The following is a 23,561-nucleotide window of genomic DNA, read 5'->3' as shown; positions in this document are numbered from 1 at the left end:
CATAAAAAGGGCATGGAAGTGTTGGAAGAAGTCCAGAGGAGGGCCATGAGGATGATCAGGGGACTGGAGCACCTCCTGTATGAGGACAGGCTGAGGAAGTTAGGGCTGTTCAGCCTGGAGAAGAGAAGGCTGCGTGGAGACCTCATAGCAGCCTTCTAGTATCTGAAGGGGGCCTATATGGATGCTGGGGATGGACTCTTCATTAGGGACTGTAGTGATAGGACAAGGTGTAATGGGTTAAAACTTAAACAGGGGAAGTTTAGATTGGATATAAGGAAGAATTTCTTTACTGTGAGGGTGGTGAGGCACTGGAATGGGTTGCCCAAGGAAGTTGTGAATGCTCCATCCCTGGCAGTGTTCCAGGCCAGGCTGGAGAGAGCCTTGGGCGACGTGGTTTAGTGCGAGGTGTTCCTGCCTATGTCAGGGGGGTTGGAACTTGATGATCTTGAGGTCCTTTCCAACCCTAACTGTTCTGTGATTCTGTGATTCTGTCTTTGCACTTCTGAAATTTTTCCAGCTCTAATGCCATTTTGGGGAATGAGAACAATGCCGCAAATTGGTGCGGCATTGAATAAACAGCTTGAATGTACAGTTGATATACACTCCGTAGTTACTCTGTTTTCTTCTTTATATCTTACTTGGTGATTCCTAAATCTTCAGTTTCATAGGGATTGGGATGGGTGTCAGGAAACATGGATACTTTTCTTTGCTCACCCTTGTAGTCACTTGTCTTCTTGGTTTCTGCTGCTTCTCTAGATTTTCATGTTGATGTAGTTAAGTGTGCTTACTGGTATGGAAAAGGATACTCAGTGTATGCTCCTTAAGTGACTGCCAGGACCCTGTCACTTTTGCAAGCAAGGTATCATTACATAGGGGGAATTGTATAATGGTGATGTTAGAAAAGCTGTGGACTATTTAAATTTCAGTCAGTCCCCAGTAATTTTCCCTTTCTAGCTTTGTCACTATGAGAAATGAAACTATTGCTGCTTCTCATTTTTCCTCACTTTTCATGCTAGAATCAGTGTATTTTTCTGGTAGAAACTGTCTTGAGTTGTGGTTGGATTTTAACTACCTATAATAAAAAGTGGGGTTTTTTTAATAGGACTGTTAGACATTGCATGCTTAGTTAAGTCATCTGTGCATGGCTTCTTAAATGGTGCCCTGAATACAATGAGGACAAGAGTGATAACAATGTAGTGAATGGTTACCATTAATTCCAAGTGATTTTGTGAAATATTTTAGTAACTGAGGTATTGATGACTTCTAGTGTGCATTTTTGAGTAATCAAGGAAGAGTATTTTACCTGTTATAAGTGATAGCTCCAGTTTCCTTCTTAGAATTTTTTTTCATTCAACCTTTACATAATGCAAAAACTTTTGCCACTTACTGTATGCATATTCTTAATTGATGTGTATCCTCCCTAGATACTTTTAAAAGGGAAGCTCTTTGAATTTTCAGTACTCCTTTAAACTTCTTTTCTATCATTTGCATGTTATTTAGGTGTGAAGCAGTAATAAACCACAAGTTACTTTTGAAGTTTATAATGGCAAACTTTTTTTAAGATATATTGCTGCAGAGAGGTGTAACAAGCAAGTAGTTCATTATACCTATTTAGCTGAGCAGTGTTCGTAACAATAATGGTTGATGCATTCATGAAGATTGTAAGATCAATACACATTTATTTTTCAAGAGAAGGTTTAAGAGTATTTAACTTGGAGGCTTCTAAAAACCTCTGCTTATTTGTGTGATACCTTTTTAACATAGCTAGCCAGATGGATTCAGGGAATGCTTGTGCATGTCGCATATGTCTAATGCCTTTCCTTCTCCTGGGACCAAACTGCATTACATCATATTTTATGATTACAAGACAGAATTTTAGTGGAACTTGGCCATATGGTTGAGTCATTTGTTCTCTTCAGTTTTGGAAGGATTACACTAGCATCTTCAAAAGACAGTTAAATTTACTGGGGCTTTTTAACCCCTAAAATGCGAAACCTTCTGCTGTCTCTGGCAATGAAAATTGCCTCATCTTCATATTATTTAGTTAATTATTTAATTAGCTTATTATTTATATAATCCTTTACAGTTATTAACGGAATCTGTTAAAGATGCTATTACAGGATGAAAAAAAAAAAATAAAAAGATGCTTTTATGTTATTTTGGGTTTCCTATCTCATGAGATGGAAGGGACCCCCAAAGATGTGATGTGGATTCCTAGAAGAAACAAAAAAATCCAAGAAACACACGTTATCTATGTTTTTGTCGTGACTCACAAAGCTCTTGGGCATTTTCTTCCTAGAAGAACTTAAAACCTGTTAGAAATCCCTGTTCTCCTGCTCTCACTCCATGCTTTCACATAAATTATTGAAAAGTGTGTTTTGAAAAGGATGAGAATTGACTGTCCATTTGCTTCTGGGAACAATCTGAATTGACCAGTTGTTTATTTATAGTTATTGCATTAGGTGCACTCCAAGAATACAGTATAGCCTTAGTGTACCACCTCAATCTCTGAAATGTATATAAACATATGTAATAGGGAATGTGACTAGGGATATTTGTCAGGTTGCTCTGCTTGTAAGGATCAAAGGGGTAGGGTGTCTTTAGGGAAGCATTTTGTAAGATTTCTATTATTATTAGGCTCTTCTCTCTCATGACAGCCACTCCATAGACCCTGACAAAGAGGTTATGGGTGTAACAGGGATGATTTGATGGTGGGAAATGGGCTGATAGCACAGCAGGCCCACTTATTTTACATGGGATTATGTGCTCTGTCTCTAAAGAGACCAGGCACTGTACTGTCCTTCAGGATTTTATGCTTTGTGCATCTTTTCATTGTAGATTTTTAATTCACAGTGGCTTTGTATTTGGGAGGTGAAAATCTCTAGGTTGTTGAGCTGCTGAACATATTATAGAAAATGTGCATGGATCTTGTGAAGAAATCAGAATATAAACTAAACAACCCAAGTAGGGTTTCTAGATGTAACAGCAACATTATTCCTCACAGAGGGGGATCAAAACTATGACACACAAAGCATTGGCAGTACTTATCTCCAAAGAGGAGACTTAATGACTGTGGCATGCAAATATAATCCAGCCTAGAAGTAATTAATAAGAGCCAAGTGAATCTTTAATTAAACAAAAAAAAAAAGAGAAGTCCATGTGTGACTTCTGTCATATTGTGTGAATAATCCTCGCGTGTTTGGTGAAGTGCAGGGCATCCAAATTAGCAAGAGCACTATAGGAATAGCGCTTAATGCTCTCGTAAATCGCACATGGATAAGAATATTCAGAAGAGAATGGGAGGTTTATTTCTGTGTAGACTGGTCCATTAATACTGGACTGCAGTGGTTCTGCCAGGCAGCAGATAGCTTAATCACTGTTTGAACAGGCAAGAGCTAAGCCCCAGCAGTAGCTTGGGGCAGCCCAAACTGTGTTTCCACCACTGCTTGGAGATTGGTGTGGCAGCTCTGGCTCTCGCCAGGTGGAAGGTGAGGCCATCCATGCCTGTTCAACAGAAAATGTGCATAAGAGCTGTGCATGTTATTATGCATCACTGTAAAGAAATGGGGCTCCTTCTGCAAGTGAGGCCCAAGGGAAGGAATCAGAGTGACTGCCTGCTTGCTCTTTCTCTCCTTTTACTTAAGGCCTGCCACGTGTGTGCAGTTGAATGTTCCACACAGAGTGATGCATAAAAAACTTGTCTGATTCTTGGTGCATGTGATGTGGAGGATAAACAGTGTGGGAAGATGTGGTGTGTGAAATCTCACATGCTCTTCTCTGGCTGCTAAAGTGGATTCTATTTTCATGCAAAACAATTGCTTGCTTTCCCAATTTTTTAAATCCAAATGGGAATCTATCTTAGGTATAACTTTCCTGTGACTCTTGGATTATCCCTTATTGCACCTGTGGAAGTAAAAGCAGCTAAGCTTAGTTTCCTGCTTTAATATTTGATTTTGGAGGTTGACAAATATTAGATCTAGAGGTCAGTCCAAACACAAACGTCTATCAGTGGCCTCATGAAGATCAGACAGTGAAACTTTTTTGCCTTCTTTTGTAGTCATGAAGTACTTTTGGAGATTGAGTTGAGCCCTTGAAGACTCCAAACAAAATAATTTCTTGGAACAGGGATTTCTCTCTATGTATGCACTGTGTTTTGTTTGGCGTTGTTATGGGTTTCAGAATAGAAGGCTATAACCTTGTAACAGTGGATATGTCCTTTACAAGAATGACAAATTCAGCTATAAATAGACTGTTTTTCTACTCTGAATAGTTTAGAGATTGATACATGTTTTGTTGTGAATTCTGAATTTGTATTGCTTCCTACAATGACATTCTAGTAGATACAAAAAAAGAATGTAAAGTGGTTCTAAAAACAGCCATCTAAGATACTTTCTGGTGCTTGTGGAGAATATTAAGATGATGGAGGTTTGTCAAGTAAATACTTCAGTCTTTCTGGTAGAGAAAAAAAAGGGGAACCACTTTAATTGCGAACTGTGCTATCATGTAGATATTTGTAATATAAAAATAAAGTGACTTGATGGCTTGTACCTTATGAATACATCTTACAGTGTAGTAATAATGATCAGTTAATGTAATTTTGGATATTGTGCAATCCTGCTTGGTGTTGAATTCTTTTTTTCTTGTTTGCAGACTTCCTAATTTGCTTGATAACTCTATTCCCCTTTGCAGAATAATGGGCAGCAGCTCTAAATTCAGTGAAAGCCAGTTTACTATGCAGAAGTGGCAAGATAAGCAGCATTTGGAGAGGTTTAGCAGTAGACAGGGGGAAAGATGGAGCCATAGGACTGAAGTGCCAGTCCTCGCAAGTGAGGCGATGTTGCAGTTGAGTGGGTTCCAGCCCAATGATTGTACATTTGGCTATCTGAAAGCAAGAAGATCCAGCAAGTATCTATGTTCTCTGACTAAATTTACTGGTCAGCCGAAACTGGATGGTGTTACCAAAACTTCATGTAGATGTAGTCAGATTAGATACTCATACAAGAAATAAGTGGTACTGAATTTAAAAACAATGTTGAAAGCAAGCAGGCAGTTCTGTTACTGTCTCAAACCAGAAAGTTCTGATGTATGTATGCCTTGGTTATTGGTCACGCTCTGATCTTCGCAGAACATTGTATCTAACACAGTAGTGAGGAATGCAAGATAGTCAACACAATAGCTGAATAAACAAACTGTTTGCATAGTTGGTGTTGTCCCTGTATCTTACAGCCTGCTTACCTCTGAAACACATTTAGCAGATAAGAGGTGATACTAGATTGTCCAGCCAATTTCACTTTAAATCTCATAATTTCACTTTTTCTCAACTGACTGTGAAGCAGTTTTGCAGCAGAAATCCTGAAAATTTGAAAGACCTTATGTGAGTTGCTATTTGACCTTGATACATACCTAAAATCTGATGTTTCGGTAGTTTTTTGGTCTTAAACTTTATTAGAAAACGGTCTTTTCCATGCATCTCATGCTGATTGTAAATTTCTTGTTTACATATTTTTAGTAAGTATAAAGAAAACCTGAGGATTCTTGAGAAATGTGTGGGGTTTTTTAAGTCTATGTTTTGACACCCCATGGAGTTTTCTGAAAGAAAAAGCTGCCATGTGTCCAGCAATAAAGAGTAGTTCCGTAAGATGTATTTTAGTTTTAGTAACGTTTACTGAGTAATTTCAAGATGGGTAGAACAGTCATCTGAGTTAGTTCTAGCTCAGATCTTAAGAACTATGTGAAAAGGCAGAACAATGAGAGATGGTCACTTCAGAGAAGATTGATATAGATCTTTTATTTTTAAAAAGTCCCTTGTGTTTTTAACTTGTGTTAAGATAAACATTGCTTCATTTATACAAATACACACAGTTAATTCTTCACTTTACTTTCTTCTGTCTTACTGAGAATGATGAATTGCATGTGGTGGTGTTACTGTTATACCCTTCGCTATCTCAAAGTAGAGATTAATCTCCAGTTGCTGTATTGGTGATGTGTAAGGTGATAACAAATGGGCAGTAGCTGGACCTACTGTCAGTGCTCTGCGGGGTATGTTACTAATGATTTAGATCTATGTTTTCTTATTTTATCCTAATGCCTTGAATGTTGTGAGCTTTTTGCTCATCACTTCCTTTGTCTCCATTGGAATGAAACTGGTTACATGAAAACATCAGTAACTGCTTAAAGAAATTATAAATCTTAATGTACATAGATATGATGTTAACATGAAATCTCACTGTTTCTCAAATGCAAAGATTGATTATTTTATCTTTTTAAAAGTCTTAAAAGTAGTAGCTGGAAGAAAAATACATTGTGGCCTTTACTAGCATGTGAAATGAGCAGCATATATGAGCTGTGTGCATCTCAGCCCACACAGAACTCTACCACATGCCTCTGAGCTCACTAGATGTGGGTTAACTGTATTCCTTGGTCTGGGTGGACTGTGTCATGTGCTTCCTTGGAGACTTCTGGACTCAGAGTCTCTTACAGAAATAAATCTTACAGCTGAGATACAAAGAGCCTGCTTATGTATGCTTTATTAACTATGCAGATTCTGTGTACTGGGCTGTGACTACTGTGCCTTTAAAGTCAGTGAAATTGTGAAACCAAACACAGGTTTGTAAAATAAACAAAACAACAACAATCCAAGGGGAAAAAAAAAAGCAAAACAAAACCAAAAACCAAACAAAACCAAAACAAACAAGAAACTATCAGCAAAACAGCAAACTTGCATTTCTTCCCATTCTTTTAATTTCTCAAGCGTTTGAGCACAGCTCACAAGCTGCATATTCCAGTCATTATTTAAGCAAAAACTGTACTAACTTTTTCCTACATCTCTTCTCCCCATCCCCTCAAACCTGCAGTCTCCGATGACCATTTCAGTCAGGTCATCTTTCCCCTTCTTTGCTGGTGAAAGACCCTTTCATTTCACAGCTTGTGGTCCCCTTTTGCCAGGAAAGTTTCCAAGCAGCCTCACTGGCTGACCGAAGCGCCCTGCTGAGTGACTTGCTGTTCAGTTGCATTATTCTGGGGTTCAGCATGAAGAAACGGCTTGCTTGGATAATAATCACTTCTTTATCTACAGAGGCTACCCAATGAATGGATAATTATCAAGGTTTACTGACAATCTACCGTTAGTCTTTTGTTTGCAGTCCTTGTTCATTCACTCCAACTCTTCCTGCCTTCCCCATGGTGCTTTTAACCTCCGGTTCAAATGGAATTCATGGTCTGACAGAAATACAGTCGCCAGCGTCAAACAAACGCTGTGTGTTTTGTGTGGACAGTTAGCCCAGCTGTGCACAGGAGCCCAAGAAGCAGAGAAGGACAATGCATTAACACTTGTGGTTGTAATGTAAATTACTTGCATTACTGCTGCTGTTTCAACCTTTATAGAAATGTGTATGTAAGCTCTGTAAGTTGCAAATGTTTTGTCTTCTTATGTAAATAAAATTAATATTATTAGCTGTCGATCACCTAAAACAGCGAACATGGATGGTCAAGTGAAGCTGGAAAAGACTATTTCTGTTGTAGGCAATTAGCAACTTGTAGATGATATCACTACGAATTACTTTGAAAACCATTGTCACGCTTTGTTTTTGACAACTTAATTAGAGGTCAAGACCTCACTTGTGGTGAAGTTAATGAACATAGCATCTTTTGGCATGGCCTTCAGAGTGCTGCCCAGTGGAGTGCAGTACAAGAGAGATCAGCTTACAATGCCACTGATGCTATGTTTGCACCATGGGCAGACTTTGAAAGGTACAGGAAAGCTGGAGCTACACCAGTTGAGAGAGACCTGGGGGACAGCAGCTTCTGGCATCTGCTGACCTCTGAATGTCTTGGGAGCTACTGCCACAGGTTTGGATAAGATGTTGCTGATAAGCTCAACATCCTGCTCTCTCTGCAAGGGAGATTTCTACTCCAACCAGAGAGGCTTGCTACTGGCAAATACAATGTCCAAATGGGGGATGGAGGTCAGGGAAAGGTGTAGCCTACTTACCCACATACCGCTGACCCTAGGTTATAACTTATTCAGAGGAGCCATTCTTTTGAGAAAAGCCATCATCTTTTGTTTTCACTTTGAGGGATGTTTGTCTAGTCCATGCATTATCTACAATGGGATTGTTCTTGTTTTTAAGACTCTCTTGGGAAGTCCAGCACATGTGGACTTTCGTGGTTGACCTTGTGATGCAGTGGTGTTCAGTGGCTTTGCCATGTGATTGTTCATGACGCCAGGCTTTAAGTATTCCTTTCCTTTTCAGACAGCGAGTTGCTGAGTTTGAAATTACTAGGAATTTGCTACTCAGCTTCCCTGCAGTTCTGATTTCAGGGCAGATAACTCTGTCTCCAGTAGGTTTGCAACAATGCAAGGTCACTTAAATCATCTCCTGTAGGCTGCATGCCAAAGATAAAGAAACAAAGTTGTTGTCCAGTTAATGTTTGCTCAAGTCTTTGCACATGGAAAGCATTGTGTACAAGTGCTAAGTAGAGCTACCAGCTCTCCTAATATGTTGTTATTTCTTGCATGACATTTACCGATAATCTCAAAGGCAGCTGAGGCTTAATATCCTGATGTGATGGTGTTGGAAAAAGAATGGGTACCTTTTATATATATTTTTTAATTATTGAGCTTCTGTTCTAGAAAGGAAAATTTTCACTTTGTGATAGAGAAAGCAATATGTAAAATGGGTAGTGCAAGCATTAATTATTAAAAAAAGTAGGCTTTGATATGAAGGTTTCTCTTTGGACTCAAAACAACCTGTCAGTTCCTCAACACACACATTGTGATCCCAATAATGGAGGACTTTTACTGGAAAGTTTCATCCCCAAGAATAGGGTAACTACTCTATTAGTGTCTTGCAACCACAGAATTATCTCTGGGTTTGCAGAGGAAATAACCTGCGCATAGATAGAGGAAGTTTAGAGGAGACAGATAGCTGACAACTATCAGTGCAACTACTGTTGGTAACTGCTGCTGAAGTGTGTGTCTGTGGTGGATGGAGCTGCAGTTTTGAGAGTTCAGCCTATCTTGACAGTGATCACTGAAGGTGGTGTGAGCACTCTGCATTGGGCTTGAGTATCGTGCCCTTTTTAATCACTAATCATAAACTGATGATGTTAACTCAAGCCCATCAGTTCTCCGCTGCCCTCTGCCTTACTCACTCCATTAACCTTCACTCCAGTGTGTTGTGCAGGAGTGGCTTTCCATCTTAAGCATGGCTAGCTCTTTCCTGCCAACTTTTTTTTCAGGTTCCTAAATGCTTAAATATGGAAAACACTTAACTGTTAGCAGAGAGATGTGTCTGACTGAGGTCATACAGCATGATTTCCTATTTGAAAAGTGAAAATTTAAGACTAAAGAGCATACTTGAGAGGGATGTTATATTTCAGTGAGAAATGTAAACCCATCTCTGCTAAGCCACCTGATGTTTGTATTTTGTCTTACCATCCTTTCAGCTATCACTGTGTTGTACTTGTGATTCCTTGCTTCAGCATGGCAGGTAATTGTTGCAGTTAGTGTTTATTAGGGATGATGGATTGCATAATTATACTACTATTAATAGGGAAAGATTCACTGTTCTTGAGCATGACTGAAAATTCCTTGTTTTATCCAAAACCTTGCACTTCTTGATCTTTAAGAAGCTTTAATTTGCTTCTTCGTATGTAATGCCCATTGTTGCTACCTAAATTCAGCAGTATGCAAATGCTAACTAAAAAACCCAACACCATAAAAAAGCAAATCCACACCCCACCCCCAGCCTCAAGAGGTACTGAGTGAAGCACTGGTTTTCCCATATGAAGCTGAAACATGTCTCTTGAGCTGAGTTTTGCATGTGTTCACAAACCATTGTTATTGTGGAATGTTAATTGTTTGAAGGAATTGTTGATAACTGTTTGGCTTGTGGCCTACAGAAGCAGGGGGGAGAGTGGGGTGGGTGGGTGGGGATAAAGATACCTCACATTAGCAGTCTTTTCCAGGGTCAGATTCTTCCAAATTCATTATGTGCATGTATACCTTTACACTGAGCTGATGGGGGTTTTTTATTTGCATGTTACTTGTATAGCACCATCTGTCATGCTGGGCTACTCATTTAGTTATCTTGCAAAATTTGCAACGCTCTTAACACAAAACAAGTAAAAACCAAAAAACCCCAACCCCTTAGCGTTATTGTGATGAAAAGTATCTTCTTAGCTGCTTGAGTCTGCTTTGTTGCTCTGGTATTATACTAGAGATGTTTTTGAAGACCCTACTGCTAACTGTATTAACCTTCAGTTCGGTGTGCCCTGTGTGGGTTTGCTCAGCATGTTACATGTCTAGGCATCTCTGACATGAAAGGAAACATTCATTTATACTACCTGAAAGAGTGGTAGTAACAGGACTGAAACTTGCCATAGGCTATTTGGTGGATGGTGCAGTGTTAAGTGGATGAAAAGTGAAAGTCAGTGGGTGTAGATAAAAGCAAAGGGAGAGTGCTGAGGGAGCCTAGTGATAGAGGGAGCAAGGGAAGATCTTGTGCCGAGGAGCCTAGGATGTGACACAGGGACAGTTGAAAAAGGAGCCTTACACAAGTGTTTGTGCAGCCTGGATAAGTGGAATGGGACAGTTTATGAGGTTGCAGTGGAGGAAGCTTGATGCAGTGGGTTTATGAAGTTATGGTCTCCAGTTATGCTGGCCACCTCAGTTCTTGCAGAAGGGAGCATTTCTTGTGCATGTTTTCCAGGAAGAAAAAATACTGGTGCTGCATGACAAACGGCAGTTCAGGATGGCTTTTACACTGAACACTATTAACCATAGCTGGGAATACCCTAACCAGAAGTTCAGAAATTGTATATAATGCAACCATCACTGCCCCTATTCAGAGTTCCGCTCTGGGCAGCAGTAGCTGTGCAGTTTTTAATTACATGAGGCACTGTGAGAGCCCTATTGACTTAAATACCTCCTACTTGCTTGCCAGGTCCTGGGTACCAGGTCTTTCTCGGTATCATATGTACTTTCTTTCCTTTTTTTTCCTGAAGAGGGTGGGTGATAGGGCTACAATTCACTATTGGAATGGATGTTTCTGAGAGTCCATTGCATGCCATTTATTTTATTAGCTGTATCTTTAACTTCTGGAATGCACTTTACAAAGCTGCTGTTTTGAACACAGTGGGGAAGAAAAAAATCAGTTCAGTCCTATCAAGGGAATACTTGAGCAACTATTTAAGCTTGAATAGTTAGTTATTCAGTGTGATTTATCCCTAATTTAATTTTGAAAATAAAATTAGGTCTGTAAATAAATTTCTATAACTTGCATTATAGCTAAATGTGTATAATTTTGAGAAAGCTTGAATATGAAATTGACATTTCATCTACAGTAGTGAGATGTTCATTAATGCCCTGGAATGGAATCTTTATTGCTTTAATGAAGAAATGCATAACTTTTATATGGGCAGTACAGCATAATGGCTTTTAAGCATCTTATGTAGACCACAGCCATTTTAGTTTATAAATGAGCATTACTCTGCTGCACAATGATGAAGAGAAACTGCTTATATCCTTTTGTTTTCCAGTAGCAAACCAAAATTGCTGGTACAATTTAACAAGTGTTAAAGATGTTATAATATAGAATCATAGAATGGTTAGGGTTGGAAAGGGCCTTTGAAAGCATGCTATTGGAAGCATATTAAGTATGTGCCAGTCTCTAAAATTATGCATTCCTTAAACAACTCTGAGTCACAGCGCTTAGAAGAGACACTAATTAGACATAAAACTGAAAACAGTGGTCAAAAATAACTACCAAATCCTATCCTAGCCTTCAGCTTCTACCACTTTTCTCTAAGCAGGAAAAAGAATTAACAGCTTTATGTGAAAAATAAGGAAAGGTACACTAGCAGCCTTTCCTTGACACTGAGATGAATTTGATAGAACTGAGTGTTTTCAGGGTCCCTGGGCGAGACTCTGTCACTTAATGGTTTGTCCACATTCAGTTCTGTATAATTCTTAAATATGAGGAAATCTGTTTGGCTGTAGAGATAAGTAGGAAGAAATTTTTTAAATAAGGCATCATCAAATCTCTTTAATTGTGTTTGTGTGTGAGTATTTTTTGTTACCAAAAAGCGTATGGTTGAAAATTACAACTACAGTAAAGATGAATTAAACTCTCTGTTCGTGTAAGAGGCTAATACCACGTGTCGTAAATCTTTTACTATTTACATAAAGATGGCATCATCCTCCAATACAGTCACTTTCAGAACACCCCATCCAATATCTTTATATTTCCTAGGGGCAGCTTCCACATACTGAGTAGTAATTAGGGAATCTCTTGGGTCTGGGATGTTAATGACAGTGTAATTATAGACAAGGATATAGTTATCACAGCAGCTTCTCACTGACTTTTGATCTTGGCTCTTTCTTGAATTTGGGAGTTGGCATTACTGTGCTAGCTTTCTTAAGACTAGAACACTGCATATTGGATTATGTTAAGATTTCAGTTTAATAAACTGCTTCTTGAAGAAGCATTTTTGTACTAAATGGCCATTTTTGCACTAAAACACTGAATGTTCTCCTGAAAGCTGTTCCACCAAAGATTTTCAGCAGGCCTTAATCTCAGTATTTTCCCATAGCTTATTCTGTTTCATATTTCAGAAGTAAACTGGTTTCAGGTCATGAGAAAATCTTAAATTGGCTGTTATGTTTCTCTTTCAAAGTATGGGTTAGTATTGGGTTAGACGGGGGGGGGAGGCGGAGGATAAATGTGTATGTGTAGATTAACATTACCTGCCATGTCCTCCTTTCTTTTCCAAGATTAAAATGCAAAAGAAACAAGAAAGTAAGTGCAGGAGTTAGATGCTACCAATGCTATGCTACGAATGCTTTACAGTCATCTTGGTGATCTGTGGGTAAGGGTGATTCATCAAATACCCCGTATCTTACATGACTGAATAATAAAACCCACAGAAACAGGACAAACTCAAAAACTGAAAGCATAATAAGCTGTCAGACAAACAGTGTTAGCTTTGAAAGATTTTATTTGCAAGTAAAATACTTTTTTTGTAACATCTGCTTTCCATAATAGGCTGCTTTTAAAGCATGAAACTCCCCAGATGAGGAATATATGTCTTTCATTTTAGGTGGAGCTTGCTGCTTGGTTGGCCACTCATTGTCATGGAGTCTAAATACTGCTAGAGGAAACAATTTTTTTGCTGATGTAATTAATGTAGAATGCTTTCCTCCTGTTTTGATTTTCTGGGTGTGCACAGCTTGTGGAGTTAGTTCCCATCAGTGTGCACCTTGTACACTTCTCACAAGTTCAGACAGAGAAACATCAAATCTTTTGTTCAGCTGGAGGCAAAAGTCTGTGTAGAGCATCAGGAGAAAGTGGGATTTTAAGTTCAGTATTTCTCAAGGAGTGTATTGAGTTTAGTCATTCTGAAAGTTCTGTAGAAATTGAAGGCTAATGAATGGTTAGTCATACTGAAGATGAGCTGACTGATGTCAGAGAAAGCCATAGTCTGTTAAAGATACCTCTCCTGCCTGTAGCAGTGTGATAACACTAAATCTAAATGCAGTTATTTATTGCACCAGATTGCTGTCTTCCTGAAGACTGGGTCCAGACTAGGAGGCATGGGTGCAACTTTGATTCCTTTTCCAGAGCTTGTTTTGCTGTGACCACGTGGGATACAGATAGTTAAGTGTCCTCTGTTTTCTTAGTGTCTTGCTAGATCCAGCTTGGAGGTCTGGTGGAGGAAACAGGCCATGTCCTAAAGTTCACAGGAGGAATCCTTACTTTAGGAAGAAATGTTCTTTCCCTGATTCAGCTGATGAGAAGGATCAAAAACACTTAGTGGATTAAGATTGGAAAGAGCTAAATGTAGGGTGGTCATCTTTTCTTTCAGCAGCACTAGAAATGTGCCATCTATCTGAGTAGCTGATTTGTTTGTTTTTGTTTTTAAGACAAAAGTGGGGGATAGAAGCTCAGTAAAGCTAGTTACAGTCTGCAAAGGGCAGTTACTTAATCTCTTACTCTCTACAGAGTGTGAGCTGGGAAAAGCCTTAAATATTCAAAGTTTTGGCTGGCCTTGTGTTGCTAGGGTGGGGTGTGAATCAACTGGGGCACCTCATCAACATGATGTATGTGATGAAGATCTGGTGGGGCCAGTGTAGCTCCAAAATAGAAACCAGGACAAGACAAACAAAGAACATTTTAAAGTACAGTAAGAACAAATGAATTTTTTTTGTTTCCTGCACTACTCTTCTACAGAGTTTCCATGTTAGATATCATCTTCAGTGGTCACATAGGCCCTGGCTTGAACCATTAAGTCCTTGGGACCCTGTGCTGCACAGGTTGCAAATTACTTCTGTGCAGCTTTCTCTGTGCCATTTCTTTGAGTTGGGATTTTGCTTCAGCTTTCTGTTGTGATGAAAGTGTGCTGGATCATTCTGGAGAGCCTGGACACAGTGCTGGCACTAACAGTATTTCTCCCCTCTTTTTCTTTTACTCCAGACCAATGAGTGGAATAAGAATGATGATCGGCTGCTGCAGGCAGTGGAGAATGGCGATCCTGAGAAAGTGGCTTCGTTGCTGGGCAAAAAGGGAGCCAGTGCCACCAAACAAGACAGTGAGGGCAAAACCGCGTAAGTCCAACTTGAACACGTGATATATAAGCACAAGGCAGGGGGGAAAAACAGCTTTGTATGTGCATGGCATCTCCATGAATTAAGAACCAGTGACCATCCTGAAAATGAAGTTTTCTTTTTCATCTGAAGCACAGTATGTTCTGGAAAGCTCTTTCTGATAGTCTATAATTCTACATTTAAAATGCCGTTTCAGAATCACAAACCTGTTGAGGTAACTTGAACATGAATTTCTGGTTAGATTGGAGCCATTTTAGGACAGGATATTTTGGAACTTGGTATTGTTATGGCACCCTGCAGGCTGCACACTCCAAAAGACATTGATCTTTGGGGCTATTTTTTCCCATGAACATTGGTTTAATGAGATAGAAATTAAAATAAATCTTCTTTCTAAGGGGTTATTTTGAAATGAATGGTGACTGAGTTTTAAAATCTTGTGGATGCTAATGATTCGTGCAACTCTTCCTTGTTCTGATTATAGTTTGGCAATGAAAGTCTTGTATGAACGAGATTCCTTTTCAGTCTCAATATATTTCATATATTCTGTTTTCGTCTTCTACTTTTTGTTCTCCTGTGAACATTCTGAATTGTGGAAGATGAAAGATTCCAGGAAAAAAATTACAGCCAAGGGATTGCTATCCTTAAACTTCCATTCTTATGGCATAAAAAGATGATTAAATGGATAAATGAGAAATAGGCATCCCATGACAGAACCAAAGCTTTCATAAAATGCTGGATAGGTGGGAAGAAAGGAAGACATTTTTTAGTCTTGGGAGAGGCAGCACAAGGCAGTTTATACCAAATTATAAGTTCTAACAAATTACCTCTGGGTTACATTTATTGACTCATGCTCTGCTTCTTGCTTGGTCTTAGTTTCCTACAGCTTCTGTGTTTCTCCTCTGCATCTGAGGAAACTAAATGATGGCCGTGACTCAAAATGACCTGCACTTTCTTACCACAGAAGTCCAAGACTTCTAATTATTTCAAGTGGGCTTTTTCCACGCTTAATGTGTTTATTTTAAAAAGTTTCATACTCATGTTTTCCTTTTGAAAATAATCAAAGCATGACTTCCATTAAATCTTCTGAATTACAGTTGTTTAGCATCGCATGTTTTTACAGTCAACATAACTTCAGAGTTAGATTCTTAAGCTGCACTATATCTAGTGTAACACCTAGTTTTCACAATTCCCAAATAATCTGATACTGTGAATTTTTCTAGGGAACCAACTAAGACTGAAATCATCAGTGAGTAGATACAAGCCTTAGCTCTTAAGAAACAGGATTGTAACTGTAGGGATCTGGTGCAGTGATTTTCAGCTTCACAGAAATGTACTGCATACTCACCCTTTTTCTTTTTAATTGCAAGTACAAAGAAGTTGATCATCATATATTAATGATGCTGTTACTAATAATGATAATTGCTTGGAACAAATATGAATTAATGCTGTGAAGATTTCTGCTTCTGCTTGTTTTGTATATTCATTTAATTGTCACTTTTTTTAGTTATTTCTCTGTAGTGTTTTAAAAGACTTCTTAAGGGAAGAACAAAGAAAAATACTATTGCTGTGATACAGACATACAGCATGTCAACTCTCGTTCTGTTTCCAGTGCTTTCAGAAACTTAGCAGAACTGCTCGGGTTATTTCTGTCTCTGTTTTGAAAGATAAAGGCTGACAGGTGTAGAAACAATGACAGGGATCTAGAGAGGCAGAGCTGCCAAAGAGCATCATGACCCCGAAATGTTATCCAGTATGGCTTATTAATAACGGGCAGTGTCCTGTTTGCATTTTTCCCGCTTCAGAGTCTTTTTTTAGTGTGTACAAAATGAATTAGAGCCATCATTTCTTTAGAGGTAGGCTTCTTTCTCCTCTGCAGAGTGCAGTGCAATGCCAGAGCTTCATTCCTGCACAGTGATGAAAGATGTGTAGTGATGAATGATGCCAGGGCTTAGTTCCTACACAATTATGGTTACCTAACATACCTGTATCTCTGCTTCGTGGTATGGACCCTGCTGCAACGCAGCACTGAGGTTTGTTAGTGTCATGCGGAAGCATGGTGCTAGTTTGTCAGATGCCTCATCTGGAGCATGGGAGACTCTCATGCTGGGAAATGGCAATCTGGAGAGGTTTTTCTGGGACAACTGGCAACCGTCATGCTCAGATTTCACTGTTTACAGTTTAGACAGTGTTCTGCAGTGCCATGTGGGAAGGGAGCTCTTTGGAGGAGTGGTCTATTGATCCCTGTGAGTACATATTGATGCCTTTGTTTACACAATTAGACTGAAGGTGACTAACCAGCACATCATGATGGATCCAATTGTATAACAACATGCATAATGAGATTAGAGACTTTGGAATGTGCTTGAAAGCAAAAAAAGGAGAAACAATTACATGTTGCAGTGCAGGTTTGTTAGGTCTGTCGTTGTCTGTTGCCTTAAGGTTTCTTTTAAGATCCTGCTTATTCGTTTTGTAACTGATCCTACAAACAAAATTCTTGATACTGCCCAGATATTTATCTGAAGTATAGTAATATGTCACATTATTTTAAACAGAAGGTGGAGAGGACTCTGATTTTTCATGTTTAAAGGATACTTCTTTAACACTACTGTGTTATAATTAAATGGCTTCTTAATACAAAATGCTTGAACTGCGAGGAACAGAGACCAGAATCCATGATTTTGTTTGTCTTGCTAAGTACTGTATGCATCATTCCACTAAGTCCATACAGTGTGCTCCAGATCTGGCTTGGTTTTGGACATAACTACCTAAATTTCACCTATGTCCTCTTTTGCCTTTGTCCTATACAGCATTTTCTTTGTGGCTTGCCCACAAACAATGAAATAAAGATGCTTAAATTAGTGAGCATCTTAATTAAAATTTACCAGTAAATTTCTTAGAGGTAATATTTACAGATTTGCATAAGGCAGTTTAAGTTTCCAGCAGTACTTCTTAAAAAAAAGGTATTTAAAAATACATGGTCAGAATAATTGTGTTTTTTGAAACTTTTCTGACTTTCTATACCACTACTCTGCCTCTGACTCAGTCCTTTCTATAAACAATAAATCAATTTTAAGGCCATGAAGCAAATCCACCTTCGTCATAAGTTGACAGGCCCGTTGTTGCTCCCACTTACACAGCACAGACTATTGCCAAGCACACTTTAAAAGAACCTATCCGGAAATCTGACTCTGCCATTGTAGTCTTATTCTGCCAGATAGGTTTTTTTTTTTTTGTCCAGCTTCCTTAAACAACAAAACAGTACTTTCCAGTTTGCAATTTGATCATTTAAATCCCACTTAAACTAACAAAAAGGTGTTTTCAAAGACAGCCTTTTCGAGACGGCATAGTATTAATTCATGTACTGCACTTCCCATAAGAGCAAGTGATCAAATGTGCTGTTATTTAAAGAAGCTGCTGCTATTATTGTGGGGAAGGGGGGAAGGGGCAGAATTTTGGAAAGGATTCACAATGTATAAATGGCAGTACTTCCTTGTCCTATTTTGTCTGTGTGCCAGTCCATAACTGCCGTGTTGGCACGTTTCTGCAAGGTACTGAACTAGAATTAAGTGCTTATGGCTATTAAATGAAAAAAAAAAAAATAGGAGTCTTTCAGGTTTTTTTAACTACAGTTGAATCAGCTGTTGTTTCATAAAATGAGCCTGACAATGGTACAAAAAAGCTTTAGAAATCTCCACAAATTCACTCTTTAAGAACTCTTTCCCTGTTGTCAATAGCAGTTAGTAGAAATTATATATTTTCATTTGAATCAGAATGTTCATGCCTTGGAGGCTGAACTGAAAATTCCAATCCTTCATATTTATCATGTGCATAGCATTCATTTTTCTTTTGTCTTTTGGATCTTATTATATAAGGAGGGGGGGTGAGTGGCATGAAGTGCATCACTGTTCAAAAGGTAAATCAGATTTTAATTACCTTTGAGAGATCCTTTCTTATGTGTAATAATATTTATCTTAAAGGAAGCTATTGGAAGAATACAGATGTACTGCAGTCATTACACTGTTTTAGTTGAGGAAGAAAACCACAGAAAATGATTTAGACAGCTGATTTTCAAAATGGATAAGTCAGATGAGTCTATGAAGTGGAAGAATAGTTGTATTATCTTCCCTTTCTTAGCTGGAGATTGCTATAAATCCTCTCGGAAGCAGGGGGCTTGGAACTAGATGATCTTTAAGGTCCCTTCCAACCCAAACCATTCTGTGATTCTACGATTATTTTCTTGTCTGTGTGTTGAGGGTTGTCTGTGTAACACCATGCTCTAGAAATATTTCTTTTGTACAGACCTTGTGTCATCTCTTAAAATTGCCTTAACACTAGAAAAGCATATTAGATTTTCTACTAGTCTTTTGAAAATTGGAGTAGCATGGGAGCTGCAAGAACGGTCTAGAGCCTGAGGATTGTCACCTCTTCAGGAGTGGAGTTCACTGGTGTTCCAGTGACCTGATATGACAAAATATTTTATAATTTACTTTTATCAGAATATTTAATTTATGGTGGTCCAGATGGTCACAAAAATGTTGAGGTTTCAGAGCATGGACAAAATAAAGAATACCACAGTGATCTCCACCTGTGTTTTTATCTCTAACCAACAGATGGCTGAAATCTGGTTCTTATTCCAGAATTTCTTGTAAAGTCTATTTCTGTGGAGATTTGGGTGTAAATGCTTTTGTTTCTACAAAATTTACCTGAAGTTCTTTTCAGGTTCAAATCCTGATTGTTCCGTATTTTTCTCACTCTCCCTTGCAGCACTGTTAAGAATGTAATTCAATTAAAATGTTGATATTAAGTTTCCTGAATATCTGATTTCTGTTTTAGACTAACACTTAGAAACATTAATTAAACATCTGGGTATGGTTGGGCAAAGCTGTCCACTGTCAGAATACTAAATTGGGCAAATTAACTTTCTGTTACCTTCAGTATGAGCTGATTGTTAATGTGTAGTGAGAGGAAATGTTCTTACATCTATAATGAAGCAGCAGTACTTAACTTTGATTTTATAATTTGTTGATAAATGAAAAAATCCACATTTTGTACAAACATTGGTGTATTGACAATCATGCAGACTTTTAAATGAGATCCATGGAGTGGAATTCATAGAATCATAGAATGGTTTGGGTTGGAAAGGACCTTAAGATCATCAAGTTCCAACCTCAATGCCATGGGCAGGGACACCTCACACTAAACCAGGTCATCCAAGGCTCTGTCCAACCCGGCCTTGAACAGCGCTAGGGATGGAGCATTCACAACTTCCTTGGGCAACTCATTCCAGTGCCTCACCACCCTGACAGTAAAGAACTTCTTCCTTATATCTGATCTAAACTTTCCCTGTTTTAAGTTTTAACCCTTTACCCCTTGTCCTATCACTACAGTCCCTAATGAAGAGTCCCTCCCCAGCATCCTCATAGGCCCCCTTCAGATACTGGAAGGCTGCTATGAGGTCTCCAAGCAGCCTTCTCTTCTCCAGGCTGAAAAGCCCCAACTTTCTCAGCCTATCTTCATACAGGAGGTGCTCCAGTCCCCTGATCATCCTCGTGGCCTCCTCTGGACTTGTTCCAACAGTTCCATGTCCTTTTTATGTTGAGGACACCAGTACTCCAAGTCAGGTCTCATGAGAGCAGAGTAGAGGGGCAGGATCACCTCCTTCAACCTGCTGGTCACGCTCCTTTTGATGCAGCCCAGGATATACGGTTGGCTTTCTGGGCTGTGAGCACACACTGAAGCCGGCTCATGTTCATTTTCTCATCGACCAACACCCCCAAGTCCTTCTCCGCAGGGCTGCTCTGAATCTCTTCTCTGCCCAACCTGTAGCTGTGCCAGGGATTGCTCCGACCCAGGTGTAGGACCTTGCACTTGGCATGGTTAAACCTCATGAGGTTGGCATCAGCCCACCTCACAAGCATGTTAAGGTCCCTCTGGATGGCATTCCTTCCCTCCAGCATATCAACTGAACCACACAGCTTGGTGTCATCGGCAAACTTGCTGAGGGCGCGCTCAATCCCACTGTCCATGTCAGTGACAAAGATGTTGAACAAGAGCAGTCCCAGCACCGATCCCTGAGGGACACCACTTGTTACTGGTCTCCATCTGAACATCAAGCCATTGAGCGCAACTCTGCGTGCGGCCATCCAGCCAGTTCTTTATCCACTGAGTGGTCCATCCATCAAATTGATGTCTCTCCAATTTAGAGACAAGGATGTCATGCGGGACAGTGTCGAGCGCTCTGCACAAGTCCAGGTAGATGACATCAACTGCTCTACCCCTGTCCATCAGTTCTGTAGCCCCATCATAGAAGGCCACCAAATGGGTCAGGCAGGATTTCCCCTTAGTGAAGCCATGCTGGCTGTCAGCAACCGCTTTGTTGTTTTTCATGTGCCTTAGCATGCCTTCGAGGAGAATCTGCTCCAAGATTTTGCCAGGCAGAGAGATGAGGCAGACTGGTCTGTAGTTCCCTGGGTCATCCATTTTTACCTTCTTGAAAATTGGGGTTATATTTCCCTGTTTCCAGTCATCGGGAACTTCACCTGACTGCCATGATTTTTGAGATATGGTGGACAGTGGCTTAGCAACTTCATTTGAATTCATGTTAGTGGTTTTCTCCTGGCCCTTCATTAAAACAGTGTAGACCTCTTCTGATGACTTGGAGATGTCATTATCCAGTTTTTAGGTGTTAGCTATGCTTTGGATAGGACTTGAAATCAACAGGATTCAGGTTCTATCACACACTTTTAAAGCAATTTTCTAGAAGACATTTATTATTTTTATATCTTGATGTTATTAAAAGAAGAGAAATAAATAAACAATCCATCTTCTGAAGAGACGAATTAATATTCTTTGATTTCAATTATGAAGATCCTGGACTTCACTTCTGAAAAACTGATGCTTTTTACTTGTTTTCATTGGTGATTTCCTTTATTGTAAACCAAACAAATGCCACTTATTTGAAGAACAAATTCCCTATTTCATATGAAGTTCTTTGAGCACTGATAAACATCCCAATGGGTTTTGAATCTGATACGCACAGGACTTCCTGTGGATGATGGCTAGTTTAAAGGGGAAACAATCAGTCTGTAATTTCTTTTCGGAGCCAGCTTGTATCTTTCTTTTCATACAGGCTGATAGGATGGCCATTCTTAATGAACTATTGCATTTCATTATCAATTAGTATGCTGCTATCTCAGAAGAAAATAAGTAATCTTTCAAAGGGCCCCTGTACATGTGTTTGGATAGCCTGTGAGCCGCCTGTTCACTCCTGCTTTGAGTAGGATCAGCCAATCCTGTAACACAGCATCAGGCAGCCTCTGGAATTCCCTGTAAAGCAGCTCCATTCGCAGGACTGCCAAATACCCAGATTTTACCAGACCTGGCCAGGTTTCAAGTTTGTCAGTTGCTTGGATCAGAGCATAGCCTAGATGGTTGGAAGCCTTTGTACGCCTGGCTTGAAACAGCTGCAACTTGGCTGATGTGGAGGCAGAGCCCAGTGCCCTACTTCTGCGTGAGGAGCGCTGTGGCTGGCAGGGTTGCACAGGGAAGTGTGCCTCTCGTGTCAGGCCAGAACCAGGCTCTTTAAGGCTGGAGGGGACAGGGCTTAAGGCTGCAGTTAGATTTATATCTACATAATGGGCTGCAGTTGTTTTACATGTTTTTCAAAGACTTAGGCAACCAAATGAGCTGTGTGTGTATATTTTAATTGCACAAACTGGCTGCTACTGGATTACAAATGTACTCTAATCTAGAAAGGGAAAGGGAGCAGACAGCCAAGGCAGAGCAGTGTGAAAATGTTTGATTTATTTCTTTTTTTGTTAGCTTCAGAATGAGGTATTAGGCAGTAGAATATGCTGGTGGCTGCTTATTTATTGGGTTTATATGTTGCTCTGCATTTTCTGCTGCCTGCTTTGCAGGTGCATTCTGTGTTAGGAAAGTACTAACTGGAAAATGTCGGAAAGCTCTGAAGTTGCACTTTCCTGCATGTGTCTGTCTTGTAGCCCATATTCCTCTTCAAAAATGTGGAACCTTAAAAGCTTTAGTAGTATAGTTATTCTGAAATGCAAGATAAAAATATATTGCCATAATAATTTAAAGAGTTTATAAAAACCAATGTTAAGAGGTCATCTTAACCAAGTGGTCTCTGAAGAATGTGTTACTACTAGCTTCTTTAAGTACATATTATTCCATTTGGTTTGCAATTCCCTTGTGAAGTAAGAGAAGTTCACTTTATACAGTTTAATAAAAAAATAAATCCAACTAGTTCTGTTGCTTCAGACCTGAAGAGGTCTTAAGTATCATAAGTGTAAAAGGCACAGAAATTTCAAACACAGCACATAACCCTGAGCTATCCTTTGTTGACATCCCTCATGTTGCATAAGGATATTCAATGATCTGAGATTCTTGGAGCACTATACACGGTTCTTGAGCCTTGCTGGATTTTCATGCAATAAAAATATTTTCTTTAGATTAAATTTTACTCAGTTATTCTCAGCCTTTCCAGCCTTTTCTTGGCCTCTTGTTATGCTAACATGGTTTGGGATTTCCTTGCTTTCCTTAGACTTTTCATGTACTAAGGTGGTTACTAGCTTTTTCTGGCCAGCAGTACCAAGTTGGAGGATGAAAGTCAATAGAGACACTAGTCATTGCTCTCACTGATGGGTTTAATTTTAACTCTGAACTCTATTCTGGCCTTGCAAGAAACCACAGCAGAAGGCTAGCTGGTTTTACCTAACTTGGGAAGGAAGTTAGGTTGATCTGGGCACATCCATGGCAATCTCAGGGATTTCACCCTATCCTAAAAAGATGTTTTGCCAGAAACTATATATTGAGATGCTAACTGCACCCCTGTGGGCTTTCAATGTGGGATATGTATTTAAGGAAACTGTCAGAAGGAATCTTCCCTACCCTTCTCATTAGACGCACAGGTCACACTGCTCTTGTTTCTAGGCCCTTT

At 39.4% G+C, this 23,561-nt stretch overlaps 1 protein-coding gene across 2 annotated transcripts in view; it reads left to right on the top strand.

Moving 5' to 3' along the window:
- The window catches only part of RAI14 (retinoic acid induced 14), an 87,387-nt gene that overhangs the window by 36,985 nt on the left and 26,841 nt on the right, over positions 1-23,561 (top strand). For both annotated transcript variants that reach the window (XM_057431128.1, XM_057431126.1), the window contains exon 3: positions 14,475-14,605. In XM_057431128.1, coding sequence (XP_057287111.1) covers positions 14,475-14,605 — 131 coding nt within the window. The remainder of the gene's footprint in view (positions 1-14,474; positions 14,606-23,561) is intronic.

Source organism: Pezoporus wallicus, unplaced genomic scaffold, assembly GCF_028554395.1.
Source record: "Pezoporus wallicus isolate ANWC-B61680 ecotype Strahan unplaced genomic scaffold, APGP_CSIRO_Pwel_v1 contig_8692, whole genome shotgun sequence".
Lineage (NCBI taxonomy): Eukaryota > Metazoa > Chordata > Aves > Psittaciformes > Psittacidae > Pezoporus > Pezoporus wallicus.
The sequence above is the reverse complement of the archived record's forward strand: the minus strand, read 5'-3'. Positions and strand labels throughout refer to the sequence as shown.